This window comes from Pseudorca crassidens, chromosome 15 (assembly GCF_039906515.1).
Source record: "Pseudorca crassidens isolate mPseCra1 chromosome 15, mPseCra1.hap1, whole genome shotgun sequence".
Taxonomy (NCBI): Eukaryota; Metazoa; Chordata; class Mammalia; order Artiodactyla; family Delphinidae; genus Pseudorca; species Pseudorca crassidens.
The window spans coordinates 29,104,017-29,130,061 of record NC_090310.1 but is presented as its reverse complement, the minus strand read 5'-3'; the positions used below and the strand labels follow the sequence as shown (position 1 = coordinate 29,130,061).

General features: G+C 49.2%; 1 protein-coding gene across 6 annotated transcripts in view; it reads left to right on the top strand.

The window, feature by feature from the left end:
• SNX29 (sorting nexin 29) overlaps positions 1–26,045 on the top strand; it is a 552,359-nt gene that overhangs the window by 66,517 nt on the left and 459,797 nt on the right. For all 6 annotated transcript variants that reach the window (XM_067706614.1, XM_067706617.1, XM_067706618.1 and 3 more), the window contains 5 exons: positions 321–569; positions 2,715–3,090; positions 9,833–9,951; positions 16,005–16,080; positions 17,785–17,867. In XM_067706614.1, coding sequence (XP_067562715.1) covers positions 321–569; positions 2,715–3,090; positions 9,833–9,951; positions 16,005–16,080; positions 17,785–17,867 — 903 coding nt within the window. The remainder of the gene's footprint in view (positions 1–320; positions 570–2,714; positions 3,091–9,832; positions 9,952–16,004; positions 16,081–17,784; positions 17,868–26,045) is intronic.

Genomic DNA, 26,045 nt, shown 5'->3' with positions numbered 1-26,045 from the left:
TTGACCCAAGGTCTCAGAGCATGTAAGTGGCAGTGCTGGGATTCAACCCAGGCAGTCCGACCTCAGAACTTACTCCTTAACCTCCCCACGGTTGACTTCTTATTTGCATTTGTCTTCCTGACGGATAGGGAGAGAATTTGGAAAGACTCAACTCCAGTGATAGCGGGTATCTCCTGACCCCAGTTTTGTGGGTGGTTTTTATTGCCATTTGAGACGAGTGTGTACCCTCTTGTGTACTATAACGTCTGCAGCTTGTTTATTGTGTTGGAGTGTGACTGTTGAACAGCAGACACACCAGGCTTTTCCCTTTTTGGGGGCAGGTCTGAACTCCATACTCTTCGCGATTAACATCGACAACAAGGATTTAAACGGGCAGAGTAAGTTTGCTCCCACCGTCTCGGACCTCTTGAAGGAATCCACGCAGAATGTGACCTCCTTGCTGAAGGAATCCACGCAAGGAGTGAGCAGCCTTTTCAGGGAGATCACGGCATCCTCGGCTGTCTCCATCCTCATCAGGCCTGAGCAGGAGACCGATCACCTGCCCGTCGTGTCCAAGCACATCAGTGCCGGTGAGCGAGAACGAGGGGAGGACAGAGGGTCGGGTGAGGATGACAGATTGTGTCATCTGAAAGCGCCAAGGGGAGTGAAATCTGATGCACTCATATTTTCAGTTCATGTTTGTGTTTATCTTTTTAATTTTTTTTTGGCTGCACTGTGTGGCATGCAGGGTCTTAGTTCCCTAGCCAGGGATTGAACCTGTGCCCCCTGCAGTGAAAGCACGGAGTCCTAACCACTGGACTGCCAGGGAAGTCCCCATGTGTTTATCTTTCTTACCCTTATTCACTTGGAAAGGGATCTGAGAGCCTTCCTGAGATGTGAAGATGATAGGGTAACCAAGCCAGCAGCTCAGTCAGAGCAAACTGAAAGGGAGGGTGTGATGGTCACGTGAAGCCAGGGGAAGTTGATCTTCACTCCTTTATCCATTCATTTCTTTAATTATCCTTCTGATAAGTGGGGTGAAAGCCCAGCTCAGGGTGCTGTGGAGAATGTATACCGTTGCGGGGATGACATTTAAGTGGAGGCCGGGGGAAGGAGGGAGTTGGTCAGCTTTGACTCTAGGCTGTGAGGAGGCAAAGAAAGTTGATTCAGTTCTGATCAATTTTGTGAGAAGTTTACAGTACCCCTTGAACTTTCTGGGACATCCAGAATATTGCAACAGCAAAATTGGAAATTTTGGGTATAAGAGCTTAATCCTGGTATTCTCAAATCCCTTAAACAAAGCAGTAATCATGGTCATCCCTTTGGAATTATTAATGATGGTGAAGACTCAGAATCCCATGGAGTCTTTGGTACACACTGGCTTTATCTGTCTTGCCCTCTCTTTCTCGAGCAGAGACCCCACGCAAATGACATAGAAACAGGACTGTTGATAACTTTGTGTACCAGAGATGCTGGAATTTGCATACCCAAAGGAGTATCTTGGGACTTCCCTGGCAGTCCAGTAGTTAAGACTCCGTGCTTCCACTGCAGGGGGTGCGGGTTTGATCCCTGGTCAGGGAACTAGGATCCAGCATGCCATGCAGCATGGACAAAACAAACAAACAAACAAGCAAACAAAAACTGGCCAAAGGAGTATCTTTTCTGTCCATTTTGGGAACCTGCTTCTGACACTGTCTCAGAGTTGGGACACACTGGTGAAGCGTCACCATGTCACACCTTGGTTTAGATGGATTTGACTTTATGGAATCGGCTCCAAAGTGCCTCACACCCAAGGTGGATGATTAAGATGGGTGAACAAACCGGCTCGTCTAAGTGCTGGTCACCAAGGCAGTCTTGACTTTTGTTTCAGTTAGCTTTTGCTGTGTAACAAACGCTCCAAAATGTAGTGGCTTAAAACAAACAACCACAACTTATTATTTTTTTATGATTCTGTGGGTTGGCAGGATGGTTCTTCTGGTGGTTTCACCTGGGCTCCCTCATTCAGCTGGTGACTGAGCTGGAAGATTCAAGATGGCCCCACTCATGCACCTGGAGTTGGTGCTGACTCTTGGCTGGGGCATCTCAGTTTTCCCCCACATGGTCTCCCATCCTCCAGTAAGCTAGACCGGCTTCATCCATGGTCATTTCAGGGCAGCATTCCATGAGGGTAATGCCTAGGCTCTAGAACTCACACGCTGTTATTTCTGCCACATTCTGTTCTTAAAAGCAGAGCACTAAGTCAGCCTGGATTCCAGAGGGTGGAGAAATAGATAGCACCCTTGATGGGGGACAGCAAAGCCCCACTGTAAAGGGGCATCGTGCTGGGCTGGGAGGAATTGTGGCTGTTAAACTGTCGACTACAATCCCTAAACTGATTTTCTTGGTCTCATCTCCCAGCCATGAGAGTATCTTCCAAAGATACTTCCGTTTGCTACAATACAATTCATTTCAATAATGATTCACCCTTTTAATCAAAGTGCTTGGAAGGATTGCTTAGAAGGAATGATTGTAATATATGCTCTAGGGCGTATATGTTCACATCAGAGGTAGAGGCTCACATCCATTTTGCTTGGTCTCCCGTAGACAAATTTTTTTTCCAAGGGTTAAAAGAAATCTGAGTTTATCTCAGATCTAGTTTTTAGTAGAACAGTAGAGATTTTCCACAGTCTAGAGGCAGGATGGCTCCATCATTGCTTTATCTTGCCTGCTTTTTCTTATCTCATATCTTTTGCCAGATGCCAAGTGTAAAAGGGAGAGGAAGAAGAAAAAGAAGGTGACTAACATCATCTCGTTTGATGACGAGGAAGACGAGCAGAGCTCCGGGGATGTTTTTAAGAAGATCCCTGGGGCGGGGGAAAGCTCGGAGGAGAACTCCGACCGCTCCTCGGTCAATATCATGACGGCCTTTGAAAGCCCCTTTGGGCCAAATTCCAACGGAAGTCAGAGCAGCAACTCATGGAAAATCGATTCTCTGTCTTTGAATGGGGAGTTTGGGTACCAGAAGCTCGATGTGAAAAGCATCGATGATGAAGACGTGGATGAGAATGAGGACGACGTGTACGGGAGCACACCTGGAAAGAAGTGCCCGGGCCGCTCGGAGTCGCCGGAGAAGTAAGTTCTGCTTGAGCTTCTGAGGAAGGGTGGCTGGCTCTTTCTATAGTATTGGGTGAAATTAGACTGCAAGTTTTCTGTTTGTTTGGGGCATCATTCATTTTTCAGATCTCGATTTCAGAAGAAGGAGCATGAGTTTGCTCCACTCCTGAGAACTAAGGAGAAGGGAGCATATATACTATTTGAAGGTACCTACTGCAAAGTTGGTGTCAAGATGTAGGCCTTGAAATTCTTGCTTTATGTCTGTGTCTTTCATTTTTGTTGCTTGGATTTTGCTTGCATCCCTTACTTGCCACTAGCCCAGGAAGCTCAGGAGAGAGGCAGGGTATTCTAGAGAATAGTCTCCAGCTGGTAATTTCTGTGTTTATTTGCAGGGGTGTGAACGGCAGTAACTGGCCTGCACTCGCCACCTTAACACTGGAGCTGCGGTGCATGTATACCTGCAGGAGGGGCTTGGTGCAAGTGAAGGCGTAAAACAGAAAAGCATAGTTAGGAGCTTGGATCTTAGAATCAAGACAACCTGGGTTCTCATTTACTAGCTGCGTGGCTTAGGTTAGACTAGGTTGGACGAGTTTCTTCACCTCCCAGAGCTTCAGGCCTCACGTGAGACCTAGAGAAAAACAGCATCTGCTTTGTAGAGTTGTTGTCCAGTTAATGGGACCCTGCGTGTTGGGCCTTGGGCACGGGTGCTGGCACTTTAAGAAAGAATGCAGGCAGCTGTGGCCGCTGTTATACTGTAACTCGTAATAATTCCTGTGCTTGGTCTTACTCTTAATGCCGAATAAACTAGGAACCTCTTCACCTGAGCTCTGTAGTGTGCAGTGCAACCCTAGTCACGGCTGGCTTCAAAACCAGCCCGTGAAAGTGTAAAATGAAGACCCCGAGACCCCTGGTGCAGTGGAGGGGCACAGTGTGCCTCTAGCCCGAAGCTTTGCGTGTCCATGTGTTGAACTGGAGTTTTTTTTCTTTCTCATGAGACTTTCCCTGTTTTTGTCTTTGATTTTTACTCTCATCCTCATTCACATGCATATCCATGTTAGTAGCATTACCTTGTCGATCATCTGGGACAGGCCCGATGAGGCAAACTGCAGATTCACGGTATCCCAATACTTAGAGCTGCCCCGGGGGGTTTGTGGTGCCAACCCCACCTGATGGATGAAAGGCGAGTTTCTTTAGTTAAGATTTGTCAAACCAGTGGGAAGAACTGGAATTAAGGTTAGGCTGTGTTCCAAAGCTTATAATACTGTCAGGTATTTTCCATGTTTCTACACAGCCATGAATCTCGATTGGTTGATACTCTGTCAGATCAATGTCATGATTTGCTAGCGGTTCCCCTGTTGTTGAGTATTTAGGTTGTTGGCATTGTTTTTGCTTTTTGTTATCAGCCATTCTGACATGAACATTTTCGTGCACAAGGCTTTTTTCTCCTACTAAAGTATGTTAGGGTAGCTTCCCTCCAGCATTGTTCTTGCGTACTGTGTACGAATGATTTTGTACCTGCGTCCAGTCTTGTGACCTGCTATATTAGGGTTCTCCAGAAAAACAGAACCGATAGTGTGTGTGTGTGTGTGTGTGTGTGTGTGTTTCTCGTATGTATGTATGTATGCATTTATCTAGAGAGATTTATCTTAAGGAATTGGCTCATGTGATTGTGGAACTTGACAAGTCCAAAATCTGCAAGGTAGGCTGGCAGGCTGGAGACCCAGGGAAGAATTGCAATTTGAGTCTGAAGACAGTGTGCTGGCAGAATTTCTTCTTCCTTGGGGGAACCTCAGTCTTTTTCTGTGAAGGCCTTCAACTGATTGGATGAGGCCCACCCAAATTATGGAGGGTGATCTGCGTTATTCGAAGTCTCCTGTCTTAAATTTTAATCTCATCAAGACAAATACCTGCACAGAAACATCAAGAATAATGTTTGATCAAATGTCTGGGTACCACGGCCTAGCCAAGTTGACACATAAAGTTAACCATCACACTTGCCTACAGTTCTTCCTCTGGGCCTTTTAGGAAATGCCATTTGCATTCTCTGTCTCTGTAGGTGAGTGCACCTCTGAGTTGATTCACTCCACGAATCAGTTTTTTGGCCTCAAACACAGTCATTTCTCTTCCTACTGGACTGGTGACATTGAGGGGAGGCTGGAGCTGGGAGGCCAGCTTGCGAGCCAGGATAGCTGCCAGCATTGTGATGTGTGAAACACAAAACAGTGCAGGGTAACCTTTACAGGGCCTGGGCCCTTTGAGGCCATTGGGCCCCCTATGGATTATGGACAGCCACTCCCTGGCATAACGAGGGGATCTTGAGTCAGCATTCTGCAGAACCTCTTGGGGAAAGAGAGAGAAATGATGAGATGGCCTACTGAGTAATACCTTCGTTTTGCTTCTAAGCTAATATTCACGTGAAAGGTCTAGGATCCTGGAGGGGCCAGAACTTTAAAAGTTTAATAGCACAGCCAGGTTTGTGGGAGGAAAGGGGCCAGGCTGGGAGAAGCACATGGTGGGTTGCAGTGGCCTTTGGCAAAGTCGAATGCTCTGATGGTCTTTTAGATGCTCTGTTGGCCAAAGGTTTACACCTCTACTTGCTGGCAGTTAAACCCCTTCTTTGATGACTGAGGAAAAATGTCCGAGGACTGAGGAAAAATCTTGTCCCTCCTACCTCAGTATTTTATTTTTTTTAACATTGCTTTACAATGGTGTGTTAGTTTCTGCTTTGTAACTAAGTGAATCAGCCATACATATACATATATCTCCATATCTCCTCCCTCTTGCGTCTCCCTCCCACCCTCCCTATCCCACCCCTCTAGGTGGTCACAAAGCACCGAGCTGATCTCCCTGTGCTATGCAGCTGCTTCCCACTAGCCATCTATTTTACATTTGGTAGTGTATATATGTCCATGCCACTCTCTCACTTCGTCCCAGGTTACCCTTCCCCCTCCCCGTGTCCTCAAGTCCATTCTCTACGTCTGTGTCTTTATTCCTGTCCAGCCCCTAGGTTCTTCAGAACCATTATTTTTTGACTCCATATATATGTATTAGCATACAGTATTTATTTTTCCCTTTCTGACTTACTTCACTCTGTATGACAGACTCTAGGTCCATCCACCTCACTATAAATAACTCAAGTTCGTTTCTTTTTATGGCTGAGTAATATTCCATTGTATATATCTGCCACATCTTCTTTATCCATTCATCTGTTGATGGACACTTAGGTTGCTTCCGTGTCCTGGCTGTTGTAAATAGAGCTGCAGTGAACATTGTGGTACATGACTCTTGTTGAATTATGGTTTTCTCAGGGTATATGCCCAGTAGTGGGATTGCTGGTCGTATGGTTGTTCTGTTTTTAGTTTTTTAACTACCTCAGTATTTATAAGTGTTGGCCTTGCTTTTGTTTTTTTCTTAAAGTATTTATTTATTTATTTATTGGCCGCACCAGGTGGCATGCGGGTTCTTAGTTCCCCAACCAGGGATCGAACACGCGCCCCCTGCAGTGGAAGCACAGAGTCTTAACCATTGGACCGCCAGGGAAGTCTCTGTTTTTTCTTAAAAGAGGATATAATATCTTTATTATAGAAAGGGGTTTTCCTGTCACTTTATGTGTGCTCCATGACACCAACAGGAAAGTGGGGTGAAAATATAGTTCAACAAGAATTACAAACATGAAAAACTTTGCACTTCACCAGCAATTAAGCAAACACAAAGTGAAACCAAACACTCTGTTTTGCCCATCATCTTCGTCAAGATTTAAAAAGAGAACTGGGTGGGCTTCCCTGGTGGTGCAGTGGTTGAGAGTCCGCCTGCCAATGCAGGGGACACGGGTTCGTGCCCCAGTGCGGGAAGATCCCACATGCCGCAGAACGGCTAGGCCCGTGACCCATGGCCGCTGAGCCTGCGTGTCCGGAGCCTGTGCTCCGCAACGGGAGAAAAAAAAAAAAAGAACTGGGTGAAAGGCAGCCTTGGGTGAGCGCCCTGCCTGGAAGGCTTGCTCTCAATGTGTCCTCAATGGTTGGAATCTTCCAGACACATAGCAGGCGTTAACTGTGGAATAATGATGAGGTATGGCTGGTGCTAGGGTCATCCTGATAGAGCGCTGGTCATGTCCACAGCCCTTGGGGAAAACAGTTTGACACGATGTCAGGAGCCTTAAAAATGTTTATCCCCCTTGATTTAGTAATTCCACTGCTGGGAAGCTACCCTGAGGACCAGCCTCAGGAAAAAGCTTGCTGCGTCTAGATACCAACATGCTAATTTAGAAAAGCTAAGCAGTGAACCTGACGAAAATGTGCAAGCACAGAGGAACAGTTAACCGTGGAATATTTTGTAGTCTAAATCTTAATGTTCCGGATCTGAAACATCTTAAATGACATCTAAAAGTATCTAAGTAGTATGAAGATGAAATTATGAGTTAATATCGAATGAAAAAAGCAAAATATAAAAACCTACATCTAGCTTCATTACAACCTCGTAAAGGAAAGCACGTGAGGAAAGAAAGAAAAAAAAGACACTATGGAAATCGTGTCTACCTCAGTTGTTTTGGGTAATGGGGCTTTGGGTGTATTTTTCCCCCTCCTCTTTATGGCATTTTGTAGGTTTTAAAATAAGTGTCTTACTTTTCTAATGAAAAGCAACACCGGTTCTGTTTCTAAGCCCAACTCTGACCCCATATTCTGAATTGGTCTCTGCTTTAGGAATCACTTCAGTGTAACTCCTTTTCTAGGTGGAGGCCTTTGGCCACTTTTACTCGGGTCCGAACCTTAGTTGGTGGGACCTGACTTCACTTTGCGCTCTGCATGTGTTGCTGGAAAGTGGCAAGATGTCCCCTTAGAAACAACAGAAAGTCCCACCTGCCTGGAGCTGGTGCAGCGGCCGGGAAAGGCCTGTGGTTTTGCTGCCGTGTCCCGAGGGGCGCCCCTGGCCACCTCTGGGTGTCTGGGAGTCCCCTTGGTTGCCAGCTGCTGGATCAGAGCCCCGGGCGGGCGGTTCTTTACAGATTGTAGAGGCAGAGCCAAGTTCACCCCAGAACCTGGCTCTGCGGCTGGGCACACAGGTCGGGGGCGCTTCCTCTTCTGTGCCGCGTCCTGGGCGTTACCTGCAGGACTAAATGACACAGGTGGCAAAAATCTGTTAGGGTTATTACCTGATGTGTGTCCTGCTCCGTGTCAAACGTGCGACCAAAAGCTCGAGAGTGCTCAAAGGAGAATGTCTACAGACAGGCCTTAAAAGAGGAGTTGACAGGCCTTCCCTGGTGGCGCAGTGGTTGAGAGTCTGCCTGCCGATGCAGGGGACGCGGGTTCGTGCCCCGGTCTGGGAAGGTCCCACATGCCATGGAGCGGCTGGGCCCGTGAGCCATGGCCGCTGAGCCTGTGCGTCCAGAGCCTGTGCTCCGCAACGGGAGAGGGCACAACAGTGAGAGGCCCGCGTACCGCAAAAAAAAAAAAAAAAAAAAGAGTAGTTGACAGACTAGCCTGCCGGCCAAATCTGCCCCCAGACGAGAATGGCTGTTACATTTTTTAAAGCGTTGTAAAAAGCAAAAACCAACCAAACAAAAAACCAACAAGGAAGTATACTTATGGCCACAAAGCCTAAAACTGACTATCTGGTCCTTTCCAGAAAAATTTTGTTAATCCCTGCTCTAAATGAAAGAAGAATTATATACATCATGTCAGTGATGGGGCAGTGGCCAGGAGACCTCATTGTAATTGGATCTGGAAGACCTGGGCTGAAGCCTTGATTCTGGCCAAGTGATGAACTTGGACAAGTCGCATGATCTCTTTGAGTTGTCTTCCTACCCCCTCCCTCCCCTCCCTCCCCTTCTCCCTCTCCCTCCCCCTCCTCTTCCTCTTCATCCCTCCCTCCCTCCCTCCCTCCATTAAGTAGGTATGATTATGATCTGCTTTGGTCTTCTTTACAACTGATTTGCTACGTGATTTTATAAACTTTCAAGTACTGCACAGATGCTTCCCGGTATTTGTCAGTGGTGCTTGATTGCCCAGAGGCAGATGCTGCAGTGGGCAAATACTTTCTCAAATTTAACTGGACCAGCCTGGCGTTACAAAGACGGCTCAGGTTAGTTTGGTACTTGGTGGATAAGGTGGCAGTATAACAGATCATATGAGCCTGGTTAATATTTGAGCTGACCCCCTTTCTTGGAAGGGACCCAGACACCATCCGGTCTGGTTCTGTCCTTTTACTTGTGAGGGTTTGAGAACCAGCGAGGCATAGGGACCCTAGCCCAAGGTCATTTCAGAGCCTGGAGCCCACGGGGCCTCCTCCTGCTTCAGCACCAGAATGTGCTGCCCCCACCTCCCGCCCCCGTGACTCTGGCTCTTCCCTCCGTCCTCACCTCAAACCTCCCTTCTTCAAGGAAGCCTTCCACCACCTTCCCGACCAGCTCCACAGACCTGAGCTGCCATTTCACACCTTCCTGTGGGATTACATGCCTCATGTCTGCTTCCCCCAGTAGACTGTAAGCTCCATGAGGGCAGGATGGACCCTGTTGGCTGGTTCTTTGCCAGCACAGAGTGTGTGCGCACTGCCGGGCAGGTAGGAGGTGCTCAGTAAACACGGGCTGAAGGAGTGAGCACCGGAGGGCTGGCTCCCGACTCCCACCCGGGCCTGCTTCTGTTCTCATCCCCCTCATGGCTTGGCTGGTTCCCAAGAGGGGGTTGTGGAGGCCCATCAGGTGCTGTACTACTCGGGGCCCTTGGGGCTTTCGGCCCTGATGTGCAGCTGTGTTCTCCCCCCGCAGGCCGCTAGACGGGGCTGCCTGCCTCTCCCAGATGCACAGCTGGGCTCCACTGCACGTGCTGCATGGCGACGCCGATGTGCTCTTCCCGGTCAGTGGCGTGGGCTCCTACGGCCCTGCAGGTAGGTGTCTCCCGATTCCTCCTTTCCTCCTGTCACAGCTCTGGCTCGAGAAGCAGCAGGAGTGGCTGGGTTACGTCTGCGGGTGGTGGGGTGGGAGAGTGGGAGAGAGAGCACGGAGGCCAGGGCTCAGGGCAGTCGGGGCCTGTTGAGCTCAGGAGCGACAGAGGCTGCTCTCCTTGCTGAGCCTGGGTATTTTGAGGTGCTCTCACCTGAGTGAGTGTTGACAAACCACCAGGGAGCCCTTGGGGCCTGTTTTTCTTCTTGGCAGTGATGTGTTGAACTTGGTCACATGCAAGCTGATCACAAATGGTGACCATTATTTTTGCCTCTTAGGAGAAGGGAGTAGGTCACAGAACCCGTAGCTCTAAAGGTCCTTGTGCTCTTTGCAGCCAAGTGCTTGGGGGTCAGGGAGTAGCTTGCTTAAAAGTGGCTAAGCATTTCTGACCTGTTCCTTGTGGTCGAGCAGGCTTGCCTGTGGTTCGTGATTGTTTTCTTTAGCTAGAGCAGGTCACGGTGGGGGGTATTGGGGGGGTGGGCGGTGAGGCTGGGAGCATGGATGAGCCCGGCTCCCCTGGTGGGGTAGGTGTTTGCAGCGCCTGGCGCAGTGAAGTGCTTGGTCGCCGTCACTGCCTCACAGCACCAGCGTGTCACGGAGGCCTCGGCCCCCTTGTGTAGGTGCCCTTCTCACCCTCCTAGGCCCAGGTTTAGGGAACCGTGGGCCGGGGCCCACCGACTGCCCAGGAAGCTGTTGACATTCTGAACCGGATGATAGACCGTTGTTGTGTCACTGTGTCAGGAACAGAAACCCACTCAAACTAGCTGTGGCACGAGGCAGGGCGGGCACGCTGACTGGCGCAGTCTTGGGGCAGGTGGTCAGCTCAGGCCCAGTTCTAGAAGTTGCTGAGGGAGGCACGTGCCCACCCTGTGAGGCAATGTTCCCGGTGTAAATTGAGGCTAATGAGAGTGCGGCTAAGTGACTTACGTCCGCCAGGCTGTTCTCTTCTGGAAAGTATGGATGGCGGTGATGACAGTCCTTGAAGTGAGTCCAGGACTGTAAGGTGATGGATCTGGGTCAGCTCATCCACTCGTGACCACAGCCCGCGAGGGAAGGGCTGGTTATTGTTACGCCTCCTCCTTGTGAAGCTTGTGGCATTGTTACGCCTCCTCCTTGTGAAGCTTGTGGCAGCGGCTCCCTGAGTTAATCTGGGACAAGGTGCCGGGCACGTGTGAAGTCCCCAGGCAGGCTTCCTGCAGGCATTGCGCTAGTGAGGTCGCCTTGCGGGCGCCCGTGGGCTGCAAGCTGGGACTTTGGGACGGAGGGATTCCGGGCCCGGCGAGGTCCTGCTGTCATTCTGGTTCTGTGCCCCACGCTTCCTTGTGGGGATCTGCCCCCACCTCCTCTCCCTCCGGGTCTGTCTCTGCTCCCTCATCATTCTCCGCCCTCTTGTTTGGCCTCTTTGGCTGAGGTGCCAACACTACTGCCTCGGCTGTGTCCTTCCATACCAACTAGAGCTTCTGTCCAGGTGTTGATTGAAACCCCAGAGAGGGACGGTCCGGTGGGCCTAGCTGGTGTCTGCAGGCCAGGCCGGCCCCTGCAGCTGCTTCCGTTCGGGTGACCAGCCTTGGTCTGAGCCACTGCGCGTTGGAGGTCTGGCCACCTCGCCCTTGCCCGTTCAGCAGCAGTGCAGACGCGAGCAGAATGTCTGAGAAGGCGGGGGGTGGGGTGGTGGCTGGCAGAGAGTAGGTGGTCCCACGTTCGTCTGTGGGACCGCTGGAGGCTTTCCAGTGCTTGTTCGGGCATCTGAGTCGGGGTCTGGTTCCCCGTTCCCCTTGCCCTGCTCCCCACGGGCGGCCTTTTGTTTGGGTCATGAGCTGTCGCTCGTTGCCGTGTCAGGCTGCTCCTGGGGCTTGGCTGTGTGCCATTCGCATCAGGGGTTTAGTCACGGAACGCGGCATTCTGGCTGGCCTCCAGGATCCTCGCCAGGAGCCACCCCTCCCCCTGCAGATTTCCCACCGTCCCTCCTCGGGCCGTCAGCCTCGCAGACCCAGAGGCTCACCTAGTCACTGTGATGGGAGCCCAGCTCCAGCTGGTCTCGACTGTCCTCACCAGAGGCGCTGCATGTGGGCTGGTCTGCCAGCTTTTAAACTTACTGTTAACAAAGCTGCCAGGAGTCATGGAAGCTTGTGACCGCCTGAGGGGCAAACTCATCATGGTGAGAACACTGCACGGGAAGGCGCGTTATTCTAGGGCTGCCGGAAGATACTAGAATCAGCTGGGGGAAGCCGTGTCCTGGCTGGAGTGCCGAAGCGCATCAAGTCCCTCCTGGCCTGACGCCCCATGTCCGTGGAGGTGTGCGGGCTGGTGGTGCTGAGGCTGGCCTGGCTGCCGGCCCGGCCTCTCCACGGGCAACCTTGGGCGTGCATGGCCAGATTTCTCCCCAAGATTCCTTCTCTTTCACTCCATTTGACTAGTGTCCCTTCTGATTGACACTTGCCTACTTTAGTGACGTTCAGATCTCCTTTCTCTTTCTGGCCTGGGAGTCATTTCATGTCTTTACCTTGGGGGTTATTTAGAGAAAGAGGGAGGGGATAAAAAAAAGGGAGAGAGGCCTGTGGCGGGGAAGTTTGGATGTTTTAGTAGCTAAGTCTGGGGAGGGAGAAGGCGGCAGAGAAGGGGACCCTGAACACAGGATCATTATCCTTCTGAACCTTGGGAGAGGCGCCTCTGTGGTTTGGGGGGCCATGCCTTGGGCTGCATTTTTGGGGTTAGGGAGGGGCTCAGAGAAGGGAGACACCAGCCCAGGGTCACCGAGACCCTGACAGGCAGATGGAGGATTAGATCCAGTCGTTCCTCCGGGCATGTCATTACCTAGAGCAGAGCAAAGCACATTTACCAACGTCTGTTTGAAGCCGCCAGGGAGAAAAAGTCCCCGAAGTTTCTTTCAACTGAGAATCATAAATTGAGGGGGACAGAACACCCATTCCTGCTGACTATGTACGTGGAAGTGTTACTGCTCCTTGCTGAGGGCCTGTGCTTGGAGTTGGGTTTTGGCAAATGCGGAGCTGGTTCACTGGACAGCTTGGGTCCTCGGCCCCTTCCTCTCCCCATCAGGTCCAATGTTCCCCGACTTCTCCCAGTCCTGCCATTGGGTCTGGGGTTGGGGCGCTGCCAGGCTTTGGGGGATCTAAAGGCGAGTCCCCTGGGAGTGCCACAGGCAGGGAGGGGACAGCGACATCATTTTAATCCTCCGACGTAGAGGAGGAGGAATGAATGGTCGAAGTGTCCTCTGAATGCTTCCACCACCCTCTTCTAACTCATCCTTCTCTCACTGGGCTCGTACAAAATAGCCTCTCAACAGCTCTCTATCCCTGTCTGCCATCCATCCATCCTTCTTTCAGCAGCCAGAGTGATTTTTTAGAATGTACATCAGATTGCCTCATTCTCCTGCTCCAAATCCGGAACCCTCACTGTGCCCACCCGGCCCCCACTCACCCCGCAGCCTCACCTCCTCCCGTTTCCCCTCTGCCTGCTGCCCTGGCCATACCAGCCAGCTTTCACTTCCTCCTCCCCTCGAGCTCCTCCTGCCTTTAGGCTGCGGCCCAAGGGCTGCTGCGTTAGAGAACACCGTGGCCCGGCCGCCCACCACACCGCACGCGGCGCGGGCCTTGGTTTCACTCTATTGTAACCCTAGGTGTCTCCACTTCTCCGACCTCGGTGTACCACCTGAAATTGTGTATTTGTGTAATTACCTGATAACGCCTGTCCCCGAACCCCTACCTGCACTAGCCTTTGAGGTACGTGAGGGCAGGACCATGTCTGTTTTGCTTCCAGTGTGACCCTGACCCTAGTCAGAGCCAGGCCCGCAGCTGGGATTCAGGGGAGCACATCAGTGCCGGGGTGGGGTATGGGCATGCTGAAGGGAGTGGACGTCTGGCAGTTGGAAAAATGACGTCTGGCTGGGGGCAGAGGAAGAGGGGCCTCGACAGTGTCTGCGATCGCTCTGTGGCCCCAGTGCATCAGGCCTGCTGCAGCTGGCACAGGGTCAGGGTCGTGTATTATGACGGGAAATCCACTTGGGCCGGGTAGGCGTGGTGTCCGGAATCCTGGTGGGTGATGCTGGTCTTTACTCCACCCGTGGATTTGCGTTGTGTAGTTGGAGTCCTGTCTTTGCTTCAGGGAGTGGAATCTGACGGCTGTGTGTGAGTTAGATTGGAGGCTGAAGCAGAGCTGAGGGGACCTGCTGCAGAAGAGCCCAGGGAGGGCCTGGAGCCCTCGAACTGGGGGGCGGGGGAAGTGGCTGGAGAGCAGGGAGTGGGAGGTGACTGGGTGGGACTGCCTGGTCTTGGGCACCGACCAGCTCTGGGATGGGAGGGAGGGTGGTACCACCATCTTCTGAGGTGGGAGCGGTTTTGAAGGTCATGATCAGTTGGGAGGCCAGTACGGTATCCCAGTAGAGCTTTCTGGCGGGCGGTTATAAACGTGGGTTTAGTTATTGAAGATTGAGGGCCTAGCCAGAGGTGAGGGCTCGAGAGCTGTCACCTTCATGGAGCCGAGAGCTGGAGCCAGGACCTTTGCTGGGTTTGCCAAGGGCGTCAGAGGCCACGGAGCCGTGATCCAGCGACACCTTCACGCAGGAATCAGAGAAAGAGACAGTGAGGGGAGGAGGACCACTGTGTTCTGAAGGCTGAGAGCAGAGAGCTCCTAGGAGGACGAGGGGAGGGGTCTTGGTTTCAGGGCGAGCTGATACCAGCCCCCGCTCACTGCACGCTCTCACCGAAATGTATGTGTAATAAAATGTGAAATTAAATTATGTGGCGGGCGTTATTAAAATGTATGAAAAGGGGGCATATATGTATACGTATAGCTGATTCACTTTGCTGTGCAGTATAAACTAACACAATGTTGTAAAGCAACTATACTCCAGTAAAAAAAAAAAGCATGGTTGGCACTAGTGTCAGCCCATTTCAGAGAGGAGGCAGCCGAGTCACAAAGAGGCTGGGTAACTTGCTGGATTGAAGTTGGGGAGCAAGGACTTGAACCCAGGCCAGTGGGCGGAGCCTGTACCCTGACCTCACCACGATGCTGGGGAGCGAGAAATAGGAGGCAGAGAGTTGGACACTTTCTCTTCCCTCTGTGAACTTCTTAAAAGAGGTAGCAGTGAGTGGAATAGTTTGGTGGGGACAGCGGGGTAGAAGGAAAGGTGAGAAAACCCCTTAAGGTTCCCTTAGGTCAACCTCTTAAGAGCTGGGGAATCTTGAGCAGGACCAGACCAGGTGTAAGCAGAGGAGGAGGTCACACGATAGATGACTTAGGGCAACGAGACGTGCGTCCTTCCGTGACTTGAACAGCAGCTAATGCACCTATGAAAGTCTTTAGTGCCTCTTGCCTGTTGTTTCTAGAGATGACATAACGGCCTCACTTCTTCCAAATGCCTTTCCCACTTGATGCAGGGCAAGTGGCGCTGTAGAAAGCAGCAGTCAGTGGGCTGTGCTGCCCTCGTGTGTCCATCTTCAGACACTGCAGGTGGGAGCGGATCTAGCAGCTCATTTATTATTCCCTGGTTCTGAGGTTGGCTCTGGATATGGACTTCATGCATAATTCCAGGTGGCTCCAGATCAAAGAGGTTCATAAATATGTCATGGGATGTAACGTACAGCGTAGGGAATATAGTCCATAATATTGTAATAACTTTGTCGGTGACAGATAACACTACATTTATCCTGGTGATTAATTTGTAGTGTAAATAAATGTTGAATCACTATGCTATACACCTGAAACGGATATTATTGTATGTCAGCTATACTCAGTGAAAAAAAAAAGGTTAAGTGGGAAAATAGGGCCTCCGGTCAGGGACTGATACCAAGTCTGAGATTACGGCCCAAAGAGATGAAACAGGGAGCAGATGAAAATCCAGTGTGCCAGACGGGTAAACATTTGTAAGTAAACTGATTTAGCAGGTGAGCCAGTGTCTGCACTGTGTCCTTGTCTCATGGGGAAAATGAAACGAGAACAGAACCCTGACTTTCTCTTTGTGGTTGCTGTGTGTGCGCAGATACCCCCCTCGGGAGCCTGGAGAACGGGACAGGACCCGATGACCACGTCCTTCCAGAGCCTGGACCTCGGTACAGGTGAGTATTCAGACCCCAAGCTGCCTCTGGGGTTGAACTGTCCTCTTTACAACTCTGCCTTCTATTCTTTTTTAAAGATGGGTGGGCGCCTGCTGGGACTGAAGGGCAAGGCCTCACTTCACGTTAGTTTAGTTTAGGTTTGGTCTAACATCCCAGAGTGCGAAGTGCCCAGGGCTCTCAGGCCCGAGACTTGGTATGTGTCAAATTTCACTTGCATACCACGTTTACTTTTTCCACTTTGGGAACCACATCTGGGTACCTCCACCATCACAATTTGCTTGATTTTACTGTTTGATAATGATAACAATATTACAATTTATAATCGTAATATTACATAATATTTAAACCACTTTGATATTATATATCTGTGAAGTGCTTAGTCTGCCATTCAGTAGCAAGCACCACGTTGGTTTTCTTTTTTTCCACATGAAAGTATCTCAAGGGAAAGCTGAGTTGTCCAGAGTCACTGGACATTTGGTGGCAGAGCTGAGATGGACACTGAGGGCTCCCTGACGCCACCGCGATCCTTGTTGCTCTTACAGCTTTTTCCTTCTTCTCTCCATGGGTTTAAATTGGTGTCCCCAGGGTGTAGCCTCTGCATTTTCAACCTTGGCTCCAGAGTGGAGTCATTGTTTACCTCCACCCATGCTTGGTGTTCCGGTCTTGCCCTGTGCTCTGAGAATGGCACTCCCTGTAGGAGGCTCGTCCGGATTAGTACGATACCAGGAAGGGTTGGTGTCGCCAGGTCCATCCAGGACGCTGAGTCCTTTCTGCTGTTTATTTTAGAAAATTTGGAAAATGCAGCAGTACAGGAAACAACATCACTCTTAACCCCAACTCCATTTCATCGGTGATGTTTTTGGTCCTTTTCCTCCTGGTGTGTGGGTGTGGCTGTGGTAACCGGATTATGGTCTTGCCATTTTCATGACAGATGTGAAGTGCTGTTTTTCCACGTTGCAAATTCTTTGTAACTACACAGTCAACTCTCGTTATTTGTGGTGGTCGTGTTCTGTCAAGGTGGAACCATTGCTCCTAGGTTCCTGGGAGTGTCTGGTCACAACATTTTTGTCAACAGATCTGTCAACAGATCAGTACATACCTATGTTTTATGCCAGTTCCTGTTTAAAGACACCTTATTTAACATATGTTGTTGATGCACTTACGGTGAACTCGAGGCCAACAGCCCTATCCTTAGGGGAACAAGGGCCACCTCACACATGTATTTTCTCCTCAGGCACTTCGCAGCCTTGCCTTCAGGAACACCAGGCAGCACTTCAGCACTAGCTTGGGGCCATTTTAGATGCAAAATCAGCAACAAAAAGCACAAGAATGTGAACAATGTGGTGCTAAATAGCTCGCCAGAAGGACAGAATGATAGTTGAAAGAAGGCAGGGCTTGCCTTGTTTGGCATGAGGTGGGAGCATGCACGTCCATGACTCAGCCTTCTGACCGCTCTGTGCGTGTTCACCGTGACCATGTTATACCTGAGAGCTGGGAGTTTTGGGGTTACAAGTAAACTGCAGGGAGTAGGCGAATTTGCAGCTATGGAACCCACAAATGAGGACCGACTATGATTTCAAAGGGCATCCTTCCCTTCCTTCTAGTTCGTAAACCTGAACAAGCGTAATGCCTGCTGGTTTTTGAATGGTGAGGAGGTGTGTTTTAAGTGGCCGACTATAACTTCCCTCTGCCTGCCTTTCCCAGTGTGGAAGCCAGTCCTCCAGGCCAAGGAAGTCCTCTGAGCAGCCTGTTACCTTCTGCCTCGGTGCCAGAGTCCATGACAATTAGTAAGTACTTTCTGAGCAGCTTCTGCCGATGCCAGGATGACTCTTAGGCCTGCACATCGAGGCAGTGCCTTTGTGCTTGCTCCTGCGTGACCGTGGACTTTACAGAGTGTGGGATGAAGTCAGGTGTGTGTGTGCCTGGTCGTGGACTTGGAGTGTGGTGCGTGGTCGTAAGCTCCCTGAGCTGTAAAACATGATACTTGGGTGTGTGAATGCCCTAAAGGACGTGCTTCAGAGGTGGAGCAGGATTGAGGCAGAGGGAAACTTCTGTCGTTCACGGTTTCCGGGTTTGTCTCCTGCAAGGCCGTCAGCTACAGAGGAACTTTCTAGTTGGGTTTCCTTTGTAGCTCTGGAGGAATCACTTTTGTAGGTAAGGGAGAGAGTGTCTCTCAAAGATGAATGAAGGTTGCTAATGATCAGGTTCAAACTGTTTGCAACCTCACCACTCAGTAAAAGTATTAGCGATACAGCAATTACGGTTAGGTTTGAGTGGCTTTATGTAATAAAGAATAAACCAGCAAACTGTGGCTTAATGTGATAGGAATTCATCGCTCTGTCCAGAGGTAGGAAGGCTGGGCCGGTATGTAGCTCCATGGTCATTGGAGACCAGGCCTCCTTCTATCTTGCCTCATAGTCCAAAATGGCTGTTTTAGCTCCAGCCATCCCATTCTCATCCCAGGTACCAGGAAGGAGGAGGGGGCAAAGGAGAGACTTCTTCCATTTCCACAGGTAGGATTCAGGGGTCTGAACTTGCACAGGGGAAGAAATGACGACTTTTTTCTCTAACCTCTGACTGAAATTCAGTATTTATTTTTTATTATTTTACTTGATTTTTCAATTAAAGTGTAGTTGTTTACAATATTATTAGTTTCAGGTGTACAACATAGTGATTCAAAATTTTCATAGATTATACTTCATATAAGTTATTGTAATACATTGGCTATAGTCTCTGTGCTGTACAATATGTCCTTGTAGTTTATTTTATCCATAGAAGTTTGTACCGCTTACCCCTCCCCCCATCTTGCCCCTCCCCCTTTCCTCTCCCCACTGGTAACCACTAGTTTGTTCTCTGTATCTATGTCTGTTTCTGTTTTGTTATATTAATTTGTTTGTTTTATTTTTAAGATTCCACATATAAGTGATATCATACAGTATTTGTCTTTTTCTGTCTGACTTATTTCACTAAGCATAGTACCCTCCAGGTCCACCTGTGTTGCTGCAATGGCAAAATTTCATTCTTTTTTATGGCTGAGTAATATTCCATTGTGTGTGTGTGTGTGTGTGTGTGTGTGTGTGTGTGTACCACATCTTCTTTATCCACTTATCTGTCCATGAACAGTTAGGTTGCATTTTCTTTAATTATGAAAGTAGCAGCAAACCATAGGACCCTTAGTAGCCTTGGCAAAATGGGTGACTTGGTCACTGATAGAAGTCACAGGCACCTGTAACAGTGATATGGAAAAATCTCACAATGTCATTTCTGCTTGAAAATACAGTAGTTTTTTAATGTGATAAAAAATCCTGTATATTAGTGTGTCACTTTTCCTTTTTACATTTTCATAATTCTATTTCAATTTAATCAGTTTCCTTTGTAATCTTGGGTGTTTTATTTTATGTATTTTAAAACATTTTTCTGAGAAGAGGCCCATGGGCTTCATCACCAGACTGCGGAATGGGTCTGTGACACAAAAAAGATAAACTTCTCCCCTCCCCCAAGCTGTAAGGACCCTTCCTAGAAGGTGCACACAGGTTCCCACTTGTGTGGCCAACAGCCATCCCGAGGCCTCCCCTGGCTGCTAAGGAGGCAGTGTGTCCTATCCGTCCACCTGCCCACCCCCCGCCAAAAAAAAACCCACCCATGGCTAAGGAAGGAAGAGGGGTTTGGGGGGCAACCAGCATTCTGATTCAAGGGTGAGGAAGGAAATGAGTAGGCGCTGTGTGGTTGGGGTGTGGGGATTGGGTGGTCTCACTGCGTAACCAAGGCATGTGGTTTACGCTGGTACGTCTCAGCCTCGGGTTCAGCTGAGCAGATATTTCTGTATCTGCCAGTGTGTGGGACACACGGGCCAGAAGAGCACTAAGGTCACTGGTTTTCAAATTTCAGGTATTTTTTTACCTCTGTACTATTACCTACCCTGCCATTTTTTAAGAATGGGTGCCCCTAAAAAACCTGAATGCCTTTATTTAAAAATGGACTTTTATATGCTTACTGTGAACGGAGAGCCACTCTTAGTTGACTTAAATAGCAGGGAACTGTGAAAGTAAAGACAAGAAGAGGAGCCAGTGTTAGTAATTCGGCCTGGATGTTGTTGCCTGTCTAAGCGTGAGAAGATATCTCCGTGCTAATCCACCCAGGTATTTTCCTGCCATCATCGGAAGGAGTGGGAAGGGGAGAGGAGTTCTCTCTTTGGCGCACGGTTAGTTGATACCTTGTCCTTCTAGCACCTGCAGTGCTGCCTCTTCACGTGGGTCACACCTTGACCTAGAGGGGTGAGACTTTACCCTGGCCCTGAAGTGCATCTACTCTAAAGACCCCGAAATTGAGGATGTGGAGGCCAGGCTTCATGGGCACCTCATCCTAGGCACCATTTGTAGGGATACAGGCATCTCCACACTGCCACTTCCCCCCACCCTGTGGTACCTAGCACTGTGCTTCCGCATAGGTCTCCTGCACCCTGGCATGAGGTCCCGCCATCTCAGACACAATTCTCTTTGTCAGCTGCTCTTGGGGTCGACAGAGACCGTGGTCTGTAGGTCTCCCTCAGCCATCTTCTGACCTTGAGGAGGGTGCTGGCCCTGCTTGTGTGTTTTCACTAAGGACATGCCTCTGAGCACACTGGAGTGATGTTGATGGCAAGGATTTAGACTGTTTTTCTTGTTTTTAGTGGTACACTTTTCTAAAAATGTAAATCCGGTGTTCTTATTTGGTATCTTTGGCAAATAGAGGCATACCCAGACTTTACAACCTGCATCTCTGAAGAAAAATGTCACTACATCCACATTTTGACCCTCGACACCCTGTAGCGGTGTGGTTTGTGGGTGATAAGTGTGTATGGTGGGAGGGGGTTCTGTTTTCTGCGGTGGCTGTAAATTTCAGGACACCTTCAGGGGACAGCAATGTTGTCTGTCCTGTGGGTGTTCCAGACGAGAGATCAGAATCCTGAGAAATTTTGAGCGGTGGGCGGTTTTGACTTGTACCCTCCCCATCCTGCCCCTGCCTCCTGTGTCATCACAAAAAAATAAGAAGAGCGAGTCTGTCTGGGTATCCAGGGTGTGCTCCTTTGCTAGGGTTGTTGTAACAAAATACCACAGACTGGTGGCTTAGACAACAGGAATTTATTTCTCATAGTTCCGGAGGCTGGAAGTCCCCCAAGGTCAAGGCGCCGGCAGTCTTGGTTTCTGGCGAGGCCTCTCTCCCTGGCTTGATGACCTTCTCTCTTTGAGCATGCATCCCTGGTGTCTCTTCCTTTTATAAGGATGCTTTAATTACCTCTTTAAAGGTCCTACCTCCAAATACAGTCAAAACATATGAATTTGGGAGGGATGCAATTCAGTCCATAACAGCGGGTGTCCCAGGAGTGGTGTCCCAAGAGATCTCAAGTTCAGGATGAGAATTGCATCCCAGCATGTGAAGCATGTAGGATTGCACTCCAGAGGAGATGCCCGACTCTCACAAACCCCAGAAGAGCTTGTTAGAGGAACCCCAACTCTGTTCCCTGGAGCGGAGAGTGTTTCCCTCACATCCCACCAAGTGGCTCCCGGCCTGCACTGAATAATCGGGCCAGGTGGCTGTCTCGGCCCTGTCATCGAGCTGGAGCTTGTGTACTTAACCCTTGGTGCTGCGGGTAATTGACAAGTCCTCTGCCAAGCAGCCTCCCCCCCTTGCATGTCTCTGAAACGGCAAGGGGTTTTGTCCCAGACTTTTGGGGCATATATTATTGTTACTTAGTGCCCAAGAGAAGATGTGTGATCCCACCCCCATTACTGCTCTCTCTTCAGGCTCTTTGGTACTTAAGAAAACACAAAAGCCTGTTATGAAAAACTAGTTATTGAGGGGAGTAGTAAAGACAGTTACGGGTAAACCCAGACACCCGTAATTCTGCCTCAGGGGTCCTTTCCATTCCTGCAGGTGAATTTGCGATCCTGGATTTGGGGCATGCAGAGTTGTAGCTGGTTGGAATACAGCGTGCCTGTTGCTTTAGGAGGACATGCTCTGAAACCAGGCTGCCCAGGTTCAAGTTCTTAAACCTCCCAGGCTCTTGTTTCCTTGTCTAAACATAAGGATTCGATGAATACTTGTCTCGTATGGTCTGGCCGTTGTGAAGGTTAACCGTGCTGTGCTTAGAGAAGTACTTAGATCACAGAGTTAAGAGCCATGAACGTTAGCTGTTGTGGCTGTGCTTATTTTGTATTCAGCTCTTAACATATATCACAGTTGCCCTTTTTTCCCTCATCTCCCCGTTGTCCTGTTGAACGTGTTGACTGAAGAAAAACGCACAACCTAAAAGTTGTGAGTTGTTTTATTCGGATATGTTACTGAGGACTCTAGCCCAGGACGCAGCCTCTGAGGTCGCTCTGAGAAACTGCTCAGAAGGGGTAAGGGAGGAGTCAGGATATATAGGAGTTTTCTGCTGGAAAAAAAGCATGTAGTTGAACATCAGGAGACTACTGCTAATCGCAAGAACCAAACATCTCAAGTTAATGATTCTAGTGCTTTTCTATGCATGGGAAGATGCAAGCGTCTGGGCTCCTCGAAATGATCCCTTAGATATGCATCTTATCTAGGGCCAGTATCCAAAGCACAGAATTCTTCCTGTTTTTCTCCATCCTGGATTGTCCTCAGGGTAGCATTCCACTGCAGGGTCGGCTGCAGTTGCCAATGGCTTGACCCTTGTAGAACTAGAGTGGCGGGCAGCATTCTCTGTTCACAGATGGCTGCATAATATTCCATCACTTGATTTTTTACAGTTTGCTAGGTTATTTTTTGGGAGGATCACCAGCCAGAGTGTTTTTCTCCCCAGTGAGTTTCTTCATTCATTGTAAGGAAGAATTGAAGAGTGCTATTAGTAAGTGCACTCTAAGAATATTGGCTATTATTTTTTTCTGCTTAAGCGTTCCTTTGTGGTAAATTTGTGGGATAGGAGGGCAAGGTTGGGCCATATTTATGGGCTAGTTCTCAATAGCCACTTGTGTTCTGAGTTAGTGTGTTGCCAGGAGTATGACAGCTGCATTTCTTTACCCTCTGCCAACACTAGGTGCTAACATGGTAATGCATTTTTTCTACCTGGAAAATTATCCTTTGTGGTTGGGTGGCTTTGCATTCCCTGCAGGGCAGCCTCTCTTCCCGCTTTTGTTTAACATTTGTATCCCCGGTGTGAGTTGTTGGCTTGGGGCGTGGTCCCCCGTTGGGTGTTCTGCCTGACTTGGGAGGGCAAAGGAGAAAAGGGGGGATGGGACTCCAACAGTCCATCCTGGCTGCTCTTGGAGCTGGTGGCTCGGGGAGGAGGTCGAAAGGAGGCGCCAACAGTCATATTGTGTAAGAATGTGACCTAGTTAAATAATAACATGCTTTAGTAGATCTTAGGGTGTGCCAAGCATTGTGCCTAAGCGTTTAAAATGCTGTTTTCTCATTTAATCCCCCAGCAGCCTCCTGCAGATAACATCACTCTTTTTGTTTAAGAAAACAGGCTGAGTGAGGTTAAATAACTTGTCCGAGGCCTTACAGCTAGGATGTCATTCAATTTATTGAGCATCTACTGTGTGCAGGGTGGGGTTGCTAGGACGAGTAAGTGGTGAAGCTGGTGATGGACCCAGGCTTCCTGACTCCCAAGTCCAGATGACCTAAAGAGTGTTCTACCATCACCCAGCCAGGGCATGCAGTGCTGCCAGTAATGGGGTGGGCATCTAGGCCTGAGAGCCTTAAATTATTTTCATCATTTTTTTTTTAATAGAGCAAGGGATTCCTGGGTGAGGACACTAGGTTTTCCGGATGAGCATACCAGACTTGTTTATTTTCAGGGGCACTTTTCACTCTGAGTACTGGAGTCTGAATGTGTCCCCTCCCCAAGTTTATAGTTTGAAATCCTAATGTCCAATGTGATGATATTAAGAGATGGGGGCCTTTGAGGTGTGATTAGGTCCCGAGGGCAGAACCCTCACAAAAGAGGTGCCAGAGAGCTCCCTTGTCCCATTCTGCCGTGTGAGGGCCCAGCGAGGAGTCTGCAGCCCTCGCCTGGCCACGCTGGCGCTCTGACCTCCGTCTGCCGGCCTCCAGAGACCGTGAGCAGCGCATTTCTGTTGTTTGTAAGCCGCCCGGTCTGCTGTGTTTTGTTACTGCAGCCCGAGTGGACTGAGACACTGAGGGTTAGTGGGGCCGTGACGCTGGGACTGCTGACCTCTCATCCATTACCAGCCACTCTTTGCAAGTTGCTGCTTCTCCGCCTTCCAGTTCACCCCTTTCCACTAACACCCCAGACGCCCCAGGTGACGACTAAGTTATCCAGGTTATTGTGCCACCTAGTGGATGGTCCAGGAACTAGCCCTGTAGTTTCTCTTCCCCATCACCACCTTTTCCTCCTCAGAACACATGACCTTTGCAACTCTTGGTGTGCTTCTCCTTGTAGATGGTTTAGGGAATTTCGCTAGAGGTTATCATTTTCACATCTACCTGAAATAATAAATGGTGATGATTGTTATTCAAATCCTTTAAACTCCCTTTCCCTTTCTTATTTCTCCACCTTTATCTCAAAAATCTTTGTCTCTCTTTTATGGGATCAAAAATATGACCTTATTTTATTTTATTTTTTTAAAGAAGATGTTGGGGGTAGGAGTTAATTAATTAATTTTTAAATTTTTAATTATTTTTTATTTTTTTATTTTGGCTGTGTTGGGTCTTCGTTTCTGTGCGAGGGCTTTGTCTAGTTGCGGCAAGCGGGGGCCACTCTTCATCGCGGTGTGCGGGCCCCTCACTATCGCGGCCTCTCTTGTTGCGGAGCACAGGCTCCAGACGCGCAGGCTCGGTAGCTGTGGCTCACGGGCCTAGTTGCTCTGTGGCATGTGGGATTCTCCCAGACCAGGGCTTGAACCCGTGTTCCCTGCATTAGCAGGCAGATTCTCAACCACTGCGCCACCAGGGAAGCCCAATATGACCTTATTTTTAATGGGTACGTAGAAAAGCAGTTTGCCTAATATACTGAAATGGAAGCAAAAGAAAGTCGTGTACTTTTGAAGTGAAATTAGACACAAGAAATCCGTGTTGTCAACCTCTAATGCCTTTAAAAATACCCAGCAGGCCTTCTCATACCATCTTGGAATTGGCACAGAATAGCTTTCCACCTTGTCATTATTTGCTGTTTAAGATGACTTACTCCAGACACCAAATTTTATCATGAATAAAATTCCATTTTCTATTTTGCAGTTCCATTTAACTTTTGGCATTCTTTTAAGCTCAATTTGTGGTAACAATGTTTCAACAGAGTTTTGGATTAAATAGTCCTAGGGTCCTAATCTGGGGTCCAAGAGGGTGCAGATGGGGGTCGTGGGCAAGAGAGAAGCTATGTGAGCTGTCGTGATGGAGACTGACCCAGACCCAGAGCCGTGAGTCTTTTGGAATAACAGGTGTCTCTGCTTTTGGCCGGGAGTGCTTTAGTCTGTGTGATAACAAGCAGAATAGCTAATACTGAGGACTCATAGGCAAATGTGGTTCATGGGGATGGCATAGGAGGGGCTCTTGGTGGTCAGTAATAATTATGATAATGATTAATACTCATTAAATGATATCGCCACAGTCTATGCCATAAACATATCCATCACCTCCCAAAGATTCCTCCCACTCTATTGATCAATTGATTGAATGATTAAGAACACTTAACACCTGATCTGCCCTCTTAGCAAATTTTTGGGGAGTGCTTGTCCTGATGAAGAAAAAAGTGCACTTTCTTTCTATCCTTTTTTTCTCTTTCTTTCTTTCCCTTTCTTTCCTTCCTTCTCTCTCTTTCTTTCTCTGTTAGATTTTTTTTTTTTTTGCGGTCCGCGGGCCTCTCACTGCCGTGGCCTCTCTCGTTGCGGAGCACAGGCTTCGGACGCACAGGCTCAGCGGCCATGGCTCACAGGCCCAGCCGCTCCACGGCATGTGGAATCTTCCCGGACCGGGGCACGAACCCGTGTCCCCTGCATTGGCAG